Raw genomic sequence first — 21295 nt, forward strand, 5'->3', positions numbered from 1 at the left:
GATCACCACTACCCCCCCTTTCCATTCTCCTGTTTTCCGCAGATCTCTAAGTTTGCCTGACGGAGATGCTGACAACCTAAGGGTATAAAGAAGATGACAGTAATAACAGTTTTGAAAGATTTAAATAAAGAACTACCTGTTCCTGAGTAACAGCGTAGAAAGGTATGAGTGTTCCTGCCCTTTATTTCATGGAACAATCCAAGGGCTCCTGAGAATAAAGTGGGACAGAAAGGACAAAATACCATTTTCTATTAAAGAAAGCCCTTCTTTTTCAGTTTGTCTGGGTCTCCTGAATTCTGCTGGACACAGATAAGTCTTCACCTCCAACCATGGGCATGCTAGTTTTCTCCTTTGCAACATTCTAAAAGGACAGACATTTCAAATTTGGGGGGAAATCTTTAAAAGGAAGACCCTGTGGAAATCAGTTCACTTCTAAGCCTGTATTAAGTGATTGGAAAATAGAATTCAGTGATAAAACAGGGTAGAAAGCCAAGGACAATAAGGGGTAATAAGCTTCAGTGGGAGTAGAGAGAAGGAAGGTCATGGGCAAGGCTGCCTTTGACCTTAATGACCTCTTCATTTTTTCTGACCTCCTTTCTCTCTTAATCTCATTTCTCTCCTTCAATTTTCTTTCCCTTTCCTCAGCCCTCAAAATATTATCACAGATAATATTCCATATGACCCTGGAAAGGCCTGTTTTCACCAGACCCTTGTACTCTTTGCTAATATATGCCCTTTCATATGCTGTCCTTTTTAGACCTTGCCCCAAGCACACACTTACCCAGCTCTCCCAGGGAGGACCTGCTGGAGTTTACTCACCCTTGCACTGTAACCCTTTCTCTGCTCAAATGACAGAGCTCATCCTAGAGCGGCAGCTTACTTCAATTTCATGTCATGTCTAGACAGTGACCCAATTTATTGCTGGTGGACGTCAGTCTTTCTAGCTGGGTCTGTTGGCCCACCCTATGATTGATGTTCCCATTTTCCTCTCTCCTTTGGACAGGTGTCCATTGGTGTCTGTGGCAGACCTTCCCACCAGCTCTCCTCTCATGCTTGTGACGGTCCCGTCATACCTCCCTTCACGGATCAGAACCACTTGGATCTCAGCATCAACGTGCCCTGGACCAGAGTTCCTTACGTCTTTGAGAACCGTCAGGGTGTGGCCAACCACAAAAGATGTTTCACACCAGACTCTTCCTGAGCCCCTCATCTCAGCCAAAGCTCTTCCCACACCGCGTACAGCAGTGTGTCCGAATTCCCACAAAGATACTTTCCCGAGCTGACATGATCTCTTCTCTCCTCTTCCCTTTTCTAAGTCTTAGTATCCTACAAAATGAAGCATTCCTAAATACCCTAGGAACTTATACCTCATACCCCACAACTTAACATCTAATGGCAGACCGCTTTATATTACTCTCTAATTATCGCATGCACGTTGGTCTTATTTTTAGAGAAAAAGTTTTAAAGTCTTCAGGGCCAGGACCCAGTCTTAAAGCTCTTTTATATCATCCCAGTAGAAGAAGTGACAGTGATAGACACACAGTAATCTCTGAATAAACACTCTGCTCGGGCATCTCATTCGGCTCCTAGCCCAGCGTCTTCGAGAATCCTAGACAGAATCCCAGCCAGCGTCACCTAGCCTCCACCGCACACTGTGAGTGCTCTCTGCCTTCGGAGGTGGTATGACCTAAGCACCTCTCCTTTCTCTTAACACGAAACTCAAGCCTTTTTAAAACAGATTCCCTCTACTTTTATAGCTGCCCTGATTACCTTACAACTTGCCTTTTATCTTGTTGTGTTGAATGGATATGGTCTTGAATTCCTTCTAGAACAATTCTAGAGGCAGAATTAAATAAATATATATATAAAATATTTTCCAAGCACCACTAATTTCTGTCTGGAAGGTAAATGACACATTTTAGGCCCCTTACCTTGTCATTTCAACACATATTATCTTATGTTTTTAGTTAATTGCTCCATATGTGTATGCATTAGCTTCCTCTATATTGCATACCCGAAAGCATTCCTTTTACTTCATGTGTACCCCATTAAGTACCTGCCATTGGAATATGCTAACATAAACAGCTTTATAATTATATGTGCAACTAGTTTCAAAAATAACTTTTTTAAAAGTCTAGGGATATACTGAAAACTCTTTCCCTGAAAATTATCTCCAAAAGTGAGCTATTATTAAGAACACTGGATAGGGCCAATAATGTTTCAAAGAACACAGCTGCAAGCTGGACACCTTGTTTTTCTTAGTCTCCTCTCTTGCCATAATGAAAACCCAGTGTCTGACCACCAGGGGGTGCTGTGCACACAGTTGCGGCACCTCCTGAAGGACACTGTCTCATTTCACAACTATGGTCAATTATTTTACTAAAATTTATTTGTTGTCCACAATCAGACTAGAAGATCAGCTTGTATAATGGAGTTTTCCTTTAGAAGTACAACCCCAGCAGAATGGGGGAGTGAAAGAACTGGGCAGGAAGGGAGAGTGGAAGAATTTCCAGCTGATTCCTGAAACAAAGAAATAAAGCTTTTTTCCTTCAGTCACCACTTCACTCTATTCCTATGCACCAAACTGAGGGAGAGTCTTCAGATACACTTATGATGCTTCCCATCTTAACTCTGCATCACAAGACATCTGTTCACTTAAGTATGGCTATTAAAACTCTTCATTGTTTCTTTAACTTTATTTATTTCTTTAACTTTATCACTTATTTATTCCTTGAAATATGCCTAGAATTGTACCAGTTTGGATAGTCATTTGAAAATGCTAAATGAGAAGATGGCATATAACTTTTATGTTTCACATGTTAGAAAACGGTGGTGACTCATGGGTTGGCAATGCAATCTTAATAGATAAATTTTGCTGGGGAATCAACCAAGATGGCAACATGGAAGGCTTTGAACACCCCTCTTCCCAGAGACACACCAAATGTAGGGCCACACACAGAGCAATCACCTCTGAAATAAATCCAGAAACTAGCTGAGCCACTCCTACACATCCAATGAATGACAAAATAACACCACTGAAGTGGGTAGGAAAGGCTGAGAGACCCTGACCATAAACTTCACCCCTGGCACAGTGCCATACAGTTAGGAGGGAGTTCTCAGCTTCCAGCTTCTTCCTAAGAATTAAAGGGTTTGGACCCCACATTTAGCATCCCAACTTTTAAGACTCTCACTCTTACTTGAGGGGTGGGCCCCGAACTCATCTAGCTTTGAAAGCCAATGAGCCTTGAGTCCATGAGATCCCCGAGACTACAGCAAACAAAGGAACAGTTGTTCATGGTCACAGAAGCACGTGGTGAGTGAGGCTGTCATCCCCAGGAATCAGTGCAGAGGGATCAGGCAAAATCGCCTATCTCCCAGGCTTTCCCTGAAAAAGGTCCAACTGTGTACTTTGGAAGTTGCTGCCGGATGGTCAGGTTTCTAATTTAGCTCTCGTCTATGGGTTGGCTGTAATCCTCTCTGGAGATGGAGAAGCTGGCACACACACCCCCGCCTTCCCCCTGAAGCCCACTCCAACTCTCCTGTATCTCCCTAGAAGGAGCTTGTACACACTTCCGTGCCCCAGCTTTTTACACTTCCACCTGCAGGGTGGATGGGTCCCCAGAGAACCTGGCTCTGAGGGCCAACACTGAGGGAAGAGGTAAAACTCCCATCTCTCATGATTTCCCTGATAGGAATCCAACTGCTTACTTTAAAAGCTGCTACCTAAGGGTCAGGCTTCCAATTTAGCATACACCTAAGGGCTGCATTTGATACTTCCCAGAGACAGAACAGCCAGCGCACACCTCCCCTGCCTTTACCCTTTCGCCTACTCCAAGTCCCCGGCTTCTTCCTAGAGATAGCTTGTGCACACATCTGTGCCCCAGCTTGCACACCTATAGCACAAGGGACATGTCCCTGGCTCACCTGGCCCTCATAGCCAACAGGGCTTTCATTCAATACATTTTGTTGGGAAAAAAATGAATTTTCAAAGGTAAAAGAAACTGGACCTTATCTTATACTGTATATAAAAGTTAACTCAAAATGGATTTAAAAATTGTACATAAGGTCTGAAACCATAAAACTCCTGGAAGAAAGCATAGAAGGTAGGTTTTGGCAATGATTTTTTTTTTATGACACCAAAAGCAAAGGCAATACAAGAAAAACAAACAAACCCACAAGAAGGTCTACATCAAAACTGAAAAGTTCTGCTCAGCAAAGGAAACCATCAATAAAATGGGAAGGCAAACTACGGTAATGGGGGAAGATATTTACAAACCACATTACCTGATAAGGGGTTAATATCCAAAATATACAAGGACCTCACACAACTCAATAGCAAAAAGAAAACCAAAAACCCAAATAATCCAATTTAAAAACAGGACAAGGACCTAAATTGACATTTTTTTTTTTTGGATAGCTACATAGAAGACATAGAAATGGTCAACAGATACATGAAAAGGTACTCAATGTCAGTAATCATCAAGGAAATGCAAATCAAACCCACAATGAGTTATCACCTCACATCTGTTAGGATGGTTATTGCCAAAAAGATAAGAAATAACAAGCCAGCAAGGATGTGGAGAAAAGGGAAGACTTGCACACTTTGTTGGAGGAATGTAAACTAGCATGGCCACTATGGAAAACAGTATAGAGGGTCGTCAATAAATTAATAACAGATCTACGTTTACCTTCAGTGTTTAGCTCAATATAGAGGAAAGAGAACAAAGGGAACTAGACTTTGAGCTTAACAAATTGGGGAATATAAACCTGCTTGCTAGCCAGGAAGCTACTGCTTCACACCCTGGGGAACCTCAGCATTTCTCCACCAAGAAGATGAACACTCCTCCCTTCCCCCCTCCAGTACCAGACTGCCAGTGGGGAGGAAGGGAAAGCAAGCACATGAACCATAGAAGTCAAAATGGTGCAGGGAAGGTGTTCACCAAAGAGGCCTGTCAGTGTAGCCTGGGAATAAAGGGATTGGTTTCAAGGTGGGCCCATCCAAAGCCTGCAGAAGCTTGGGAAGTTCACTGGTCATTTTGATAAAGCACCAGGTCCATCTCCCATCCAAGCAAGTATAGTCCTAGGAAGCAAAGAAGCTTCTCTTGCCCAAATGGTGATGCATTCACCAGTTTATTCATGCACTCTTCTAGCTTGGGAGCACATGACCATGTCGGTAGCTACTGGGCCCACAGAAGATGGCATGGGCTCCAGAAGGACTGAGCTCCCCAGCAGCCATGTGAACTTTGCCACTGGAGCAGCCTGGAACTAGCTAAGCTACCAGGATGGGGACTAAGACCACAGAGCAGTCACCTGTGGGCTTGAAAGGACACTTTTTTGATATAAACTCTGGACACTGGCTTTTGGCTTGGCATTGCTGAGGACATGGTTGGACTTTTTCCATGGCAGGACAGATGAAGACAGGACATTGGAAACTCACAGGGCAGCTTCTCTCTCCACATGAATAAACCCTGCCACACCACAATCTCCCATGCATGGGTCCTAGGAACACTTCCTTGAGATCACGTGGAAGAACCTAATTCCTGCTGACCACGCTATCATATGATCAACAACCCCACTCGGGGTATATCTGCAAAGGAAAAGGAAGCACTGTCTTGAACAGATGTGTGCATTCCCATGTTCATTGCAGTATTATTCATAACAGTCAAGCTATGGAAAGAACCTGTATGGGGCAATGAGTGAATGGGTAAAGAAAATGTGGTATATACCTACAGTGAAACATTATTCAGCCTTAAAAAGGAAATCCTTCTGGCCAAGATGGAGGGATAGGTAGATAACACTTCCCTTCCTCACACAACCAAAAAAAGGATAACCAATTTAAAAACAAAGAAACAGCACTGGCTGGTGCAGCTCAGTGAACAGAGTGCTGGCCTGTGGACCGAAGGGTGGCCAGTTCAATTCCCAGTAAAGGTACATGCCTTGGTTGCAAGCCAGGTCCCTAGTCGGGGGCAAGCAAGAGGCATCCACACATTGATGTTTCTCTCCCTCTCTTTCTTCCTCTCTTACCCTCTCTCTAAAGGTGAATAAATAAAATCTTTAAAAAATAAGTAAATAAAAACCCATGGGATTCTAGAACATACACAAGCCCACCTACCCAGGAATCAGCACCAGAAAGGGAACAATCAGCTTGTGGGAAGTGAGGGGTGAGGGAAGTTACTGAAAGTAGGGTGAGAGCCAAGCAAGTGTCATTGTTCCCTCTCTGACCCCTCCCCCACATACAGCACCACAACATAAGAAGTGGGTTACCCTGCCCCGGCACATACCTAAGGCTCCTACCCTTACAATGTAACAGATGCACCAAGACAAAGAAATATGGCCGACATGAAAGAACAAATCAAAACTCCAGAAAAAGAACTAAGTAACAAAGAGATAGCCAACCTATCAGATGCAGAATTCAAAACACTGGTAATCAGGATGCTCACAGAAATGATTGGGTATGGTTGCAAAATAAAGGAAGAAGTGAAGATTATGCAAGGTGAAGTAAAGAAAAACATATAGGGAACCAACAATGAAGGGAAGGAAACCAGTACTCAAATCAAAGGTTTGTAACAGAAGGAAGAAATAAACATTCAATAAGAATAGAATGAAGAAACAAGAATTCAGAAAAAATGAGGAGAAACTTAGGAACCTCAGAGACAACTTTAAATGTTCCAACATTTGACTCATGGGTGCCAGAAGGAGAATAGAAAGAAGAAGAAATTGAAAACTTATTTGAAAAAATAATGAAGGAAAAGTTCCCCAATCTAGCAAAGGAACTAGATATGCAAGTCCAGGAAGCTCAGAGAGTCCCAAAGAAGTTGGATCCAGGGAGAAACACACTAAGACACATCATAATTAAATTACCCAAGATTAAACATAAGGAGAGAATCTTAAAAGCAGCAAGAGAAAAGGAGAAAGTCCCTACAAAGGAGTTCTCATAACAGTACCAGATGATTTCTCAAAAGAAACCTTACAGGCAAGAAGGGACTGGAAAGAAGTATTCAAAGTCATGAAAAGCAAGGACCTACAACCTAGATTACTCTGTCCAGTGAAGCTATCATTTAGAATGGAAGGGCAGTCAAGTGCTTCCCAGATAAGGTCAAGTTAAAGGATATAATAATCATCAAGCCCTTATATGAAATGTTAAAGGGATTTGTCTAAGAAAAAGAAGATCAAAACTATGAATATTAAAATAACAACAAATTCACAACTATCAACAACTGAACCTAAAAAACAAAAACAAACTAAGCAAACAACTAGAACAGGAACAGAGTCACAGAAATGGAGATCACATGGAGGGTTATCAGTGGGGAGGCAAAGGGAGAGAATAGGAGAAAAGGTACAGGGAATAAGTAGCATAAATGGCAGGTAGAAAATAGACAGGGGGAGGTTAAGAACAGTATAGGAAATGGAGAAGCCAAAGAACTTATATGTATGACCCATGCGCATGTACTAAGGAGGAAGAAGCTGGAGGGTGGAGGGTGCAGGGTGAAGGGGGATAAAGGGGAGAAAAAAATGGGACAACTGTGATACTATAACCAATGAAATATACTTGAAAATGAAATCTTTTAAAATAATAAATTAAGCATAAATAATCTTTTAAAAAAAAGAAAGAAAGGAAATCTTGTCATTTGCAACAACTTGAGTAAACCTGAGGACATTGTACTAAGTAAAATAAGCCAGAGAGAGAAAACCAAATGTATGGTATCACTTATATGGGGTAAATTTAAGGAAAAAAAAGTCAAACTTACAGAAATAGAGAAGTGGTTGCCAGGTTTTGAGGTGGGGCAGGTAATAAGGGGAATTTTGTAAAAGAGTACAAACTTTCAGTTAAATGATAAGGTCTAAGTGTTACATGGTGACTATAGCTGATAACATTGTATAGTTGAAATTTGCTGAGAATAGAACTTAAAAGTTCTCACAAAAAAAGGAAAGGGGTAAATATACAAGATGATAAATGTGCTAAAATTAACTTGATGAGAGGAATACTTTCAAAATGAATATGTATATCAAATCATAATGTTGTATGCTTTATTTTTAATATTTATATATTTTTCTTAGAGAGGGGAAGGGAGAAAGAGAGGGAGACAGATGTGAGAGAGAAACATAAGATTGGTTGCCCCCCATATGCACCCAAACCAGGGACCGAACCCACAACCCAGGCATGTGCCCTGACCAGGAATCAAACCGACAACCTTGCATTCGAGGGACGATGCCCAAACAACTGAGCCATGTGGGTCAGGGCATAATGTTGTACACTTTAAATTTCTTCCAGTTTCATTTGCCAACTACACCTCAGTAAAGCTGAAAAAAATTTCATTTACTTGACTTTATGACAAGAATTAAGAAATATACCTACAGAATAAAATTCAATGTGCTTTTAAAATAAGTATATTAATTGTATTTTTAAGAAGCAGTGTAGATGATATCTTGGCTTATTGCTTTTCACTGTTCATTGAATTCGCAGTACATTAAACATAATATCTACAATGGAGAGATAGGAAAGAGAGCTATATCCCACATGAATATTTTGAATCTTATGCAAAATACTTAGTTCTTCACCCTTTTACATAAGTTGACGGTCTCACCTCTGGAGGAAGATAACAAAATTGTTAGCTACCTTTGTTATTTTACCTCGTACCTGTCATTAGTTTTGATATATACCTGCACAGACCAAAGTCATTGACCCCAACTAAGTGCAGAGTGTAGCAAAACTGGCAACAGGTGTAACTGCAGTGATAGCTGGAGACTTCTAGATCCCTAACTTCCTGTAATTATTACATGGACTGACTTTTCTTCCCTCTTCTGCAATACTCCAATATCCTCACTGAACTCCTTGACCAAAAATATTCGACCAAGTAAATAACTTCAGGACATAGCGGGCTTACCTTCGTACGCGTTCTACTCTGTCATCTACCCGAAGATATTTCTTGGCATTTTCTCCTTTGCCAAAGCTTGCACAGTCTTCTGGGTTGGCAAAAACCTATTCCAAACACCAAAAAAATATTTCAAATACCAGATAATACCGTGATATTCTAAGTTACTTTCATCTTAACAGAAGAAACAGGCACCCAGAATGGCGCTACAGAAAGAAAATTTGGAGCAATCGATCAAATATAGGGAGAAAAGAGCATCTACAGTTTAAATCTGAATATTTCTCAACACTGCAAAAATTTTTTGAAAAGCATAAATAAGAACTGAAACAAAAACTAATGTATAAAAGTAGTGAAAAGTAAGCAAAATAGAAAAGAGGGCATAATTCAAAGTCATCATTGACTATAATTGTGGTGAGCTGGCATTTTCTCATAGTGATATTCATGTACCTTCTCTCAAGGGCATTAACACTTCCAATTGATTGTGCATCTGAAATCATAAGTTTACTTGCTGAAGAAATTAGAAGACCAAGGGGAGGAAATGTCTTTTGTACTTGGTTAAGATATATGTACCTCTTTTTATTTAACTGAGACTTTGGGTAAATAATATAGTAAAATATAAGAAGTTGATTCCATTCCTATAAATACCAAGTACATGTTCTAGGGCACAAGAGGTCTGTCCATAAAGTATCCAGCCATACGCTATGAAAAATAGACACATTGAAGAAGATACAAGATGCAAGAAACATTGTACATAGGATAATGACACCTCAGCTGCCCTCAAAGTAGGCACCATGGGACCTCAGTTCTCCCAATCAGCTTCCCCATTGTATTTTCCTGAATCTCACCAACTGTCTGAAATATTTTCCCTTTCAAAGGTGCTCTTAGTTTTGGGAAAAGTCAGAAGTCTCAGGGCGCCAAATCTGGGCTGTAGGAGGGCTCGGTCACCTGGGTGATTTGATGTTTCACCAAAAAGCCCTGCAGGAGAGATAATGCATGAGCAGGTGTGTTGTGCTGAAGCTGCCAGCCACCAGTTGCCCATAGCTGTGGCCGTTTTTGTTATATTGCTTCTCTCAGCCAATGAAGAACATAGACTTAGAACTCCTTATTAATTGTTTGACCTGGTGAGGTGTGCTTGTGATGGACAACACCTTCCCAACGAAAAACCAAAGTAAAACCCTGGCTGGTGTGGCTCAGTGGATTGAGTGCCAGCCTGTAAACCAAAGTGTTGCCAGTTCAATTCCCAGTTAGGGCACATGCCTGGGTTGAGGGCCAGGTCCCCAATAGAGGGGCATATAAATGGCAACCACACATTGATGTTTCTTTCCTTCTCTTTCTCCCTCTCTTCCCCTTTCTCTAAAAATAAATAAATAAAATATTTTTAAAAAACACAGTTCACATGATTTTGATCTTGCTGTAACTTTGCTGCACCTTATTTGCACTTGGAGTGCCAGGCAACTTCCACTGGGATGACTGGGCCTTTGTTTCCGGATCACATGCATAGCTGTAGACCCACAATTCATTTCTGGTTATGAGAAAATCTGGTTCATTTGGTAGCAGTTTGAATCATGTCATTAGCAACTGAGGCCCAATGTTCCTTCTGCTCTGGTAGGAGAAGCCATGGAGAGAATTTTGCCATGATATGTTTCATGCCAAGGTCCTGCATCAAAATCTCAGACACAGTAGTGTTTGAAATCCCCAGATCAGCTTCTAGTCTCACACTGTCAGTCGTTGATCATTGTTGCTTGCAGCCTGTACACATTCCACATTCTCAAGTGTTTTGCTTATCGAAGGTCTTCCAGAACATGGATCTCTTGCAACAGATTCTCGACCATCTTTGAAGCATTTGTGCCACACTTTTATTTGTATTGCACTCATTGCATAGTCCCCAAAAGCCTTCTAAATCCGAATAGTTTCCATGGAGAAACGTTCAAGCCTAATGCAAAATTTGCTGCAGATTCATTGCTCTACTCGCTCAGTCATTTTGAATGTGATGGCCACACAGTAAACTGCTTACTCAGCATCATCTACCATCCCTACAGACTAGTAGAGTGAAGTCGTCATTGTTCACACATGCACATTCCAGTCTGTTCTCCTTGGTTACCAAGTTACATCGATATCTCACAAACCAGTCTTGTTACATTAACAATGGCTGGACTCTTTCTGGACAGACCTCATATGTTTATGTATTTCTTCTGTAATTATTATGCTGCTTGAAATGATTTCCCCATTCCTTGAAACTTGAAACGTGTGCTAAAAAAACATTTAAGTATGGTCCATTGTTTAATCATTTATAGTAAATTAACAAATAAAAACACAAACTATAAAATTAGCCTCAATTTAAGCTCAGCAATCTCATAAATATTATACTATTTTTCTTAATGTGATAGGAACATTTTTTCCAGATAAAGATGTCAAGGAGATGGATGGACAGGAATGTGATACAGCATCAGCTCTTGACGTCAGTCTTGTTTCTAAATAAATGTCTGGCATCCACTAGACAGTCAGCCAAAAATATATTTTGAGCAAATAAATAATTGTAAAATGATGGAAAGTATATGAAATTTGAGTTTAAACAAATATGACTTTGATCCTCGACCTCACCCTTTACTGACGTGAAACCTTGGGCAAGCTGCTTTATTCCTCCAACTTTCACTCCCCGGCTGTAAAACGAGGACACTAATGAGGATCTAACCTGACAGTGCCAACAAGTATGTGAAACGATTCCATGATCTGGTACATATGAAGGGCACCATGACTGCTGGCACACATCACCAGCACTCTCCAAATATGAATTCCTTCATTCTTTCCTTACAAGACAGAGCACATTTCTTCTATCCTTGGTGCCACTATGTTTCTGGAGGCCAGTGAGGACCTGGTGGTAGGCAGCTATTTTATAGCCTGCTGTTCCAAGACCTTGTCCCATGGGAGATTTAAACAAGCGGGTATGTGCCCCATTAAAATGCAAATATCTCTGGGGAAGGAATTACACCTCCAGACAGTACAATGAAATACCTTAGCAAGTACTATGACCTCCAGATTAAAGCAAGGCTCTGAAGGACAAAATTCAGGACAGGCACTGAGAGAGAAATAAATGGTTTTCCAAAAAAGAAAAAAGATAAAGAAAAAGAAATTGCTGAATAGGGTACAGGGCCCACACCAATGAAAATCATTTAACTTTGTCAAGGTAGATTTGCTCGACTCCCCTCACTGTGTCATACACCTCGCTGGAATATAGGGTATGTACTCCAAATCTTTCTGCCACCTTCTCCATGCCTCCAGTTTTCGTTTCTTTTAAATCATTCTTATAACACTGGGTAGCAATATTATTCCCTTAAGAAGAGAGAAGTATACAAAATTAAAATGCCTTGTCTGACAAGAAGCTCTACTATGGGAATAAGAACTTTAATTTTGTCCCCAAAGGCATATCCTTGACCTGTAACAGAGCTGAAAACACCAGTTAATTATCTGGAAAATGACTATTTTACAAACTCTAGCTGGCAAAATTAACTTCAAAATTATAGACAGTTTCCATGAGAACCTTGATTCTCCAGAAATCCCATATGCTGAAGCACCATGACAAAAAGTAAAATCTGCAATTTAAAAAAATTTTACTAGTTTCTGGGGGAAAACACCAGTTCCATAAATATATTAACTCCATCTATACCAAATGATTGCATACTTCATTTGCAACATTAAACAATGTACCATTACAGTATACAAAAAAAAAAGTAAATTAAGAAAATTGCTTCTCAGAATTCCAACTCTTAAAAGTAAGACAATATATCCTTCAAATTTCTTACCTTTCTTGTCAATCTGTAGAATGCAGTTGCAATGCTCATAAACATCATTTTTGAAAGAACAATCGTTGCATAGGAGGCAAAGGCCATGAATACTTTGTTTTCTTTTAGCTGGGTAATGTCAACCATTTTTTCAATTTTGATCTGGAATTTTAAAAAGGTTGTAGATAAGATAAGAAAAAGCAGACATAAATATCCCAAATATCTTCATGGTAAGTTGGTGAGCTGATATTGCAGTATTAACCATAGTGTTCTTTAAAGTATCATGGGTTACTTGCAGAATAAATAATCATTTAGTTTTTCTAAAATTTCAAAGTAAACAGTATTTTTTTTTTCTGGTCTTATGTCATTAAGTTTGAAGACATCAAACAAGTAGAATGAAAATGTAGCGGGTGTTACAAGGCAAAATAAATAGGCAAAACGCTGTAAAGATAGATTAAAGTCATATCTGAAGATGAACCACAAGTTGGACACAAAAGATCAGAGTTCATGGACTGAGCTCTTTAGAAATAATGAAACTATGTATATAGTAGTACCATTAATGTTTGACCAGGAATGCCTCAAACGTTAGAAACCAGACTTTTAGTTTTCTGTCATTTCAGTAGTTTTTAAGTTCTCAGAAACTAAATTCCAATGCCACCATTTGATCATTAACCTTGGTTGAGAGACTTGGCCACTCTAAGGCTAAATTTCCTCATTTATAAGATGGGACTAGTAATCGCTCCTAGCTTATTGGGTTGTTGTCAGGATTTAATTGAGATAACATGTGGAATATAGTTAGCACAGCACCTGGCCCGTGAAAAACCTCAATAAACTTTATTACATTCTTATCATGATCATCACTCACCATGGTCATGGTCATCATCATACCAACGCATGTGAAGAAGAAAAAGCAGGATAATGGAGCCAGACATGAGATAGGCTTGCACATGCCAGGCAAAAATTTGGCATTTATGGTACTTTCATCAAAGAAAGAAGGGCAGGAGCATTAGGTTTACATAATTCTTTAGGTTCTGCTTCCATCTAAAAGATGGAAATAGTGCACTAAATGTAACTACGTGCCCAGGAGGAAAGCTAAGGCACAGTGGTGATACCGAAGTCAAAGTGGGCAGGCATTTAGGGTATATCTTAAACTTTAAACTCCTCACATGATCTGAGAATCACGAATTCTTTAACCTCTTTGTGTTCCATTATCATCTCTCCTACCTGCTTCTTCCATCTCTTTCACACAAGCACACATCTTTTCTCATACCCAAGCGAAAACACCATTTAAGCTGCTTAGCATGGAGTGTAGTCACTTCTAGGCAACGTTCATGCCTGCCTTGAAAACTCGGCTCTTGCATGCAATCTTATTAGAATGGCCTCTATCAGATTCTCATCATTTTATCCGTCTGCCATAATCTATAAATCTATGTATCTTTCTCTACTCTGTTACTGGTCAAACAGTTGTCTATGCACTACTGATGAATGTGATATTAACTGCGTACAATATACATATAATTTTATTCATCAACTATGAGTCCAGTTATGCCATGTGCTTTATGTGCATTGTTCTACATAATCTTTGTAACTATAACATTATAATCCTCACAACTAGATCCATTTTGCATTTGAAGAAAATCGGAATTAAATATGTTAAGCAGCCGAGCTGGAGCACAATCCCGTATCTCCGACCTCTTATCTCGTACACAAACCACACTGCACTGTCTCCGAGAGACTGCAAACTGCTTAATTCCGGTTCAGGTAACATTGGCTGAATGTGTACTCTCTGGCCGGCACTGTTGGTGCCCCTTCCACCTTCTATCTTCTTTCCTCTTCCCATTACTCTACAAGGTGGGTATTATTATTCCCATTTTGCAGAAAAAATAAAGCTTTCTAAGTAACTTCTATTTTAAAGGGTAAGCCAAAAATGCACTCCTTAGGTTTAGGCAAACAGAAATGATATATCTGGTTTAAAAGAAAAAAACAAAACAAAACACGTATGATAAATTAATTCACCTCCACAAGTCAGTAGTCTTGAAAGGACAGTATGTCAGATAAATGTTCTGTGCAAGGAAATACTTTTCGTAATATATAACTCATCTGCACGTGCTCCAGTACTGAGGGGTGAAAATCATGAATAAGCTGCTCTGTCCTTCAGAGCTCAAGTAAAGTAATTAATTCAGGGGATCCCTAAGTCTTATGTTTCTGGAAAGAGATCTGAAACAGTGATGAAGTTAATTTTTTAAAAATGAAGAGTTTATCACATAAGAAGTGCTGCTATTTAATAATAATTTTAAAACTAAAACATTTTCCTAGGTCTCTCTACTAATGTCCCCAGAATGAAATTTATTTAGCAATGGAATAAAACTTCAGGGAATGTTTTCCTCTTGGTGAAAATTATTATGGAAAGAGCAGGGAAAAAGTGGAAGACTTCCAGAACTGTTGATGGGGAAAGAGCACACAGATGTCAACAGCTGGAGGAAACCAGCAATGACAAGCTGCTTCTTTAAATGTGAAAGTTCAGGGACTTCCGATCAAGATGGAGGCATAGGTAAACATGGTTCACCTCCTCACAACCACATCAAAATTAAAACTAAACTATAGAACAATCATCACTCCAAACCATCAGAAATCAAGTTGAATGGAAGTCCAACAACTGTGGAATTAAAGAAACCACTTCCACCCAGAGGGAAGGAGATGAGGAATAAGCTGGGCCCACACCCATATGTGGTAGATAAAATTTCAGGAGGGATATCTCAGGAACAAGGAGTTCCAGCCCTATGCAAGGCCCCCAATCCCAGGGCTCCAGTGCCAGGAAGACAAGTCCGCACAACTTCTGGCTGCAAAAACCATTGGGGTTTGAGTGAGTGGAAGAAACTGCTGGATTCCCAGGCAGTTCCTCTCAAGTGACTCAAATATAGACTTACTCAGACTTACTCCCTCTGAGCTCCAGCACCAAGGTAGCAGTTTGAAAGGTACCAGTGACATACAGGAAGGAAATGAAGTGTCTGGCATCAGAACAAGAGCTGGAGGACAACTTTCTCCCAGACAGAACAGTGGGCAGAGGCCATTGCTCCTTTTCTGAACCCTCCCCTCACAAAGCCACAGAACTAGAAGGCAGGTGCATTTCTGAGACTCCATTAACCTGGCTAACACTATTTACCCTGCCCCAGTGATTCCCTGAGGCTCTATCCCACCCAGTTTATGGGCCCACCCAAGCTGTTAACAGTGGCTTTTCCATATGAATGGCTTGCCTTTGTTCTTGTTTTGTATCTTCTAAATCCTTCAAACAAGCAGCAGCCAGACTCAGTGAGCCCCAGCCCCTATACCTATTGTTAAGTGGCCCCAAGCACAGCATTATCAACAGCCAGCCTAGGTTCACAGCTTCACTTCCCATGGGAATTTCCTAGCCCAGCACAAGTAGCAGCTATCTGCAGATTCCTTTGTAGCTCATGCTGCGTGGCACCGGGCACAACACAGGTAGTGGCTAACCTTGGCCTGCACCACCCAGGAAACCCAGAGCCTGTAGACCCAGGGAACAGCCACAGACCACATTGTAGCACCACCACCCTGCCCCTGCACAGTTGATCTTCCATGAGGACAGAGGTTGGTGGTCAATGGTCACAGCTAGTTCTTTCAGCTGACTGGCCTGGGTAAGTCCCTCCCATTGACCTGCCAACAACAATCAAGACTCAACTATAAGGGGAGATGTACTCAGCCCACACAAAGGACTCACCTTGAGTACCCAGCTTGGGTGACAGAGGCTGTGCCACTGGACCCTACAGGACACCTACTACATTAAGTCAACCCTACTAAGGGAGTCATATCAGCTCTACCTAACACATAGAAACAAACACAGGGAGGCTGCCAAAAATGAGGAGACAAAGACACATGGCCCAAATGAAAGAACAGATCAAAGCAAAAAAAGAACTAAATGAAATGGAGACAATCAATCTATCAGATGCAGAGTTCAAAACCACTGGTTATAAGGATGTTCAAGGAATTTAGTGAGGACCTCCGCAGCATTAAAAAGACCCAGTCAGAAACAAATGATTCACTTACTGAAATAAAGAATGGTTTACAGGAAAACAACAGTAGAGTGGATGAAGCTGAGAATCAAATCAATGATATGGAACATAAGGAAGCAATAAACAACCAATCAGAACAACAAGAAAAAAAAATAAAAAAACCAAAGTCAGAAGTCTCTGAGATGAATTCAAGCACTCCAACATTCACATTATAAGGGTGCTAGAAGGAGAGGAGGAGGAGCAAGAAATTGGAAATCTAATTGAAAAAATAATGAAAGAAAACTTCCCTAATTCGGTGAAGGAAATAGACATGAAAGTCCAGGAAGCAAATAGAGTCTGCAACAAGAGGGACACAAACAGTCCCACCTTAAGACACATCATAATTAAAATGCTAAAAGTTAAAGATAAAGACAGAATCTTAAAAGCAGCAACAGAAAAGTAGTTAGGTACCTACAGGGGAGTTCCCATAAAACTGTCAGCTGATTTCTCAAAAGAAACTTTGTAGGCTGAAAGGGATTGGCAAGAAATATTTAAAATCATGAAAAGCACAAACCCACAGCCAAGATTGTTCTATCCTTCAAAGCTATTATTTAGAATCGAAGGGCAGATAAAGAGCTTCCCAGGCAAGAAAAAATTAAAGGAGTTCATCATCACCAAAACATCATTATATGAAATGTTAAAGGGTTATTTAAGAAAAAGAAGAACATCAAAACTATGAACAATAAAATGCAATAACTGCATATCTATCAACATTTGAATCTAAAAAGCAAACTAAGCAAACAAGAACAGAGACAGAATCATGGGTACAGAGAGTATTTTAATACTTGTCAAATGGGAGGAGGGTTTGGGGGAGTGGGTGAAAAGCTGAAGGGATTAAGAAGTATAAATAGGTAGGTACAGAATTGCCCTGGTGATGTGAAGTACAGTATAGGAAATGGAGTAGCCAAAGAACTATACACATGACCCGTGGACATGAACAAAGGTGTGGGAATTGCCTGAGGGAGTGGGGGACACTGGAGGGAGGGGGGAAAGGGTGAAAAATTAGACAATTGTAATAACATAATCAATAAAATATAATTTTAAAAAATAAATGTGAAAGTGCACCTCACAGAGAGAGAGTTTCTCAATCACCAAAAATGTGGCTTAACTTCTCTGGCCTGTGGCTTTGGGAGACAGGGCAATGCTGAGCCTCTGATCCTCCTCCTTGGGGACAACATCTTCCAGTCCCAATACACCCGAGGGCCAAGTGAGGAGGAGTAAAGGGAAGACACTAAGAAATCAGAGTCGTTTATATAGAGCATGAGATAAGGTGCTACTATTCTAGGCTTGTTTTTCCCAAAGTTGATTTGCCACTGAATTGCCTTGACCCCGCAGCATGGCTGGGCACTGCACTCAAAACGAAATTACTGAAAGCTTCTTGCCGGGAAGAGTCACCAGGAGGAAGGAGCACAGTATAGTAGTAATAATAAGAGGGTAAAGTGTGAGATGACTTGAGCATTCGAAGAATGAGGTAGAAATAATCTAAGTAAAGTAAGCAGAGCAAAATATGACACTTGGTTATAAATTATAAAAAAAAACATTACAATGTCTAGCATGTTGTTGCTTTTATTAGCCATCGTTGGTTGACATCACAGAGAATACCGTAATATGTCTCCCCGGAGAGCAGGGCTCAGTCCCCCAACGTGGAGGTGACTGCCTCGGAGAGGACAAAGGGCAGAGTGCTGAGCACACACAGACTCTGGAGTTCAGGTGGATCTCGACTCTGTTGCTTATGAGCTGTGATTTAACCTCTCTGGGGCCTACTGGCCTTGCCTGTAAAATGAAGTTAATGATGCTTCCTACTCACAGGAACCTTGTGAGGATTAAATGAGTGAAGTACTTAGAAAAGTCCTGGGACCTGGGAAGCGCTCTGTACATCCTGGGTCAGTAACTAGGCGCCTACTCTGGCCCTGTTCTAGGCACCGAGCATTAAATATTAGAGTTTTCAAGCTTCCACGTTATCTCACTTGATTTGGAAAACTCCTTCAACACGTAAGGAAACTGAGGCCCAGAGAGGTACAGTGACTAATTTGACCAGGTTCACACTTGAGGGACCAACACTAGAACCCAGTTTTCTCCTTTAACTTGTGATCTATCCATCTTCCGGCTAACAATTCAAGATTGCTCTGGTCTTTTGGGAGATTTTTCTGTCAGATTCCATTCCTATCTTGCCCTTCCCTCCCCGACCCCATCACAGTTGGGTCTTCATCTCTCAACTGAGGAATATTCTTCTTCCCTTTACAGGTTCTTGGCCAAAAAGAGCAAAGTTCTTTCTTTAGCGTTGGCCTCTCTGGGTCAATATTGTGAAACACACAGAAAAGCTGGGCGCCGTCCCTTGGGGCATGACTCAGCAGCGTTGCACTCTCTAAAACCAACAGAACACTACTCATGCGATTAGGAAAAAAGATAATCCATGTTCTTTGTTGCTGTTTATGAGTTCTAGAATTTCCTGATGGGATTGAGGTAACTGTAGAGTTGGCCTCCTTAGCTGCAGAGCCCAGGGGCTACAAGGAGAATGTTGGTGGCTCTGGGGGTATTTGGGGCAAGGCTGTTCTCAGGGGACTGTACTGACTTCCTTTACTAGCCTCTGTGATTAAAGAACTCCACTCCTAAAACAAACCCTGAGAAAAACTGTTTGTCTGCCACAGAGACCAATATGCAAATGTAAACTGATTTTAAGAAGTGACCAAAATGGTTAATACACATAGGCCTTTTATATTGGATAAGGCAGAGGACAGCAAAGCCCCCAAACCAGCCTAACTCTCAGGTTGTAAACCCACTGGGGATGCAAAAGGTGTGTCTAGCTTGGTATTCACAGCAGGCTGGAGCCCTGAGAACTCCAGGCTGTTAGCTGGGCGCCTGGGAAGTTTCCCTCTGGCTGTATAACAATGCTTGATTGGGGCCTACTTGGCACTCCCTCACAGAGAAAGCAGGGACAGGGAAAAGGACAAAATAGAAGGGGTGACAGGACTACCAAGAGGCTTTGGAACTGTTTCAGAGGAAGCAGGGAAATGGTAGACACCCTTCTCTCCACCACTCCCGTCCCAAGATAGCAATAATATCTGAGGCCTCCACTCCCCCCACAAATCCCCCTTCTCTTTTACTCTCACATGGCATCCTCCTCCAGATTGAGGGTGGAGTCTTCTAGGGAGTCCCATTCTTAGCTTTCCAATCAACTGGCCATAAAAATATCACACGGTCTAATCCATGTCCTCCTGCACTTTGCTGCTGCTGTTGTTGTTGTTGTTTGTTGTCGTTTTTATTATTATTATTATTATTATTTTAAACTCGCTGATGTTTCTCGCGCCTAACAAAGGGACTTTGTGAACAGACAAGTTCCGTCTTTCAGCAGGTACAAACGCCAGTTTGAGCGTGCAACAGAGTCGCTTCAGGATTTTACACCCTTAGGGTGGACAGAAGTTGCTTAAACTACAGACTTCATTTACAGTACTACAGCTTGCACGGACTTTTCCTTCCCCCAAAGATTCAAGGGGGTCCTTTCTAAGTAGATGAGAATAAATCTCAGGAGTGACCACTGAAAAAGCGAAGAAGTTGCAGGCTGACAAGAGACCTCTCAAGCCTACACCGGCCACAAACCTCGCCCCTAGCCGCCCTCCACCCTCTCCAAAGCGCCTCCCTCCGCATCCCCTCCCCGTCACGCACCGTGGATCGAATGCAGCAGGAGCAAGGCAGCAAACCTGTCCCAGCAGGCTGGTGGCTGAACTGCGGGGACTTTCACTAGGCTCGCGCGGACCAGACGCAGGCGCCACGCCCACTCTACCTAATTTCCTATTAATTTGCTCTCAGCGCTGAAAGCAAGGCTCCCAGCCTCGCCAAGCCCCTCCCTCCGCTGAATCGCCTGATCGTTGTTTCCCTGAGTAACCTCCGACTATGGGTTCCCCTTTTGAACCCTCGTATTTGGCGCCTGAAGCAGCTCTGCTTCCTGAATTGCCATTTCTCCCATTTAGTGGGGCGGAGACGTTGGCGATGGTCTAGAAACGCCTTAGCCCCTAACATTTCAACTATGGGAGTGGGAAAGTAAGGCAAAGGTGGTTAACTTTTATTTAGTTGGAAACAATGTAAAAAGACCTTAATGTTGAATCCTGAAAGCATTAAAAGCTTTATAGAAAATTTAAATCTCTGGGCGGGGCAGGGAGAGGGAATACTGATTAGAAGTCCCCAGTAACGTTAGTTCCTTTGAATTGTACTTTCCCTGCACCCGAACAAGGCAAAGGCTGGCACTGACACAGGTAAACATTTAGTAAAGATCGCCCAGATTATTCCAAATCTGTGATCCCAGACTACCTGCTTCCTCACTGTATCCTCTTATGTTCAGAATCGAAAATGGAAGTGGAGATTATTCTAGTTTAGTTCACTACACAATCAGTTTAGTATAGTTTTTACAGGGACATTTAGGGGAATGTTTTAGAAGGCATATTTATTGCAACATCAATATCTACATTAAGGGTATTTTCAAGATTCCTAACCCCACAACAATATTTATGGATCTAGCTCCTGTGGTTTATCTAAAAATGTTCAAGGATTTATGCTTTCAATCTATGTTACTTCTCTCCTG

At 41.3% G+C, this 21295-nt stretch overlaps 1 protein-coding gene across 3 annotated transcripts in view; it reads right to left on the bottom strand.

Annotated features, from left to right (window-relative positions):
• The window catches only part of MGST1 (microsomal glutathione S-transferase 1), a 28198-nt gene extending 7659 nt beyond the window's left edge, over window positions 1-20539 (bottom strand). For all 3 annotated transcript variants that reach the window (XM_024575770.3, XM_053921765.1, XM_071221072.1), the window contains exons 1-3: window positions 20383-20539; window positions 12674-12814; window positions 8886-8980 (exon numbers count right to left, since the gene is read on the bottom strand). In XM_024575770.3, the coding sequence (XP_024431538.2) occupies window positions 8886-8980; window positions 12674-12799 (221 nt within the window). In that variant the 5' untranslated portion in view covers window positions 12800-12814; window positions 20383-20539. The remainder of the gene's footprint in view (window positions 1-8885; window positions 8981-12673; window positions 12815-20382) is intronic.
• Between the last annotated feature and the right edge of the window lie 756 nt (window positions 20540-21295).

This window comes from Desmodus rotundus, chromosome 3 (assembly GCF_022682495.2).
Source record: "Desmodus rotundus isolate HL8 chromosome 3, HLdesRot8A.1, whole genome shotgun sequence".
Taxonomy (NCBI): domain Eukaryota; kingdom Metazoa; phylum Chordata; class Mammalia; order Chiroptera; family Phyllostomidae; genus Desmodus; species Desmodus rotundus.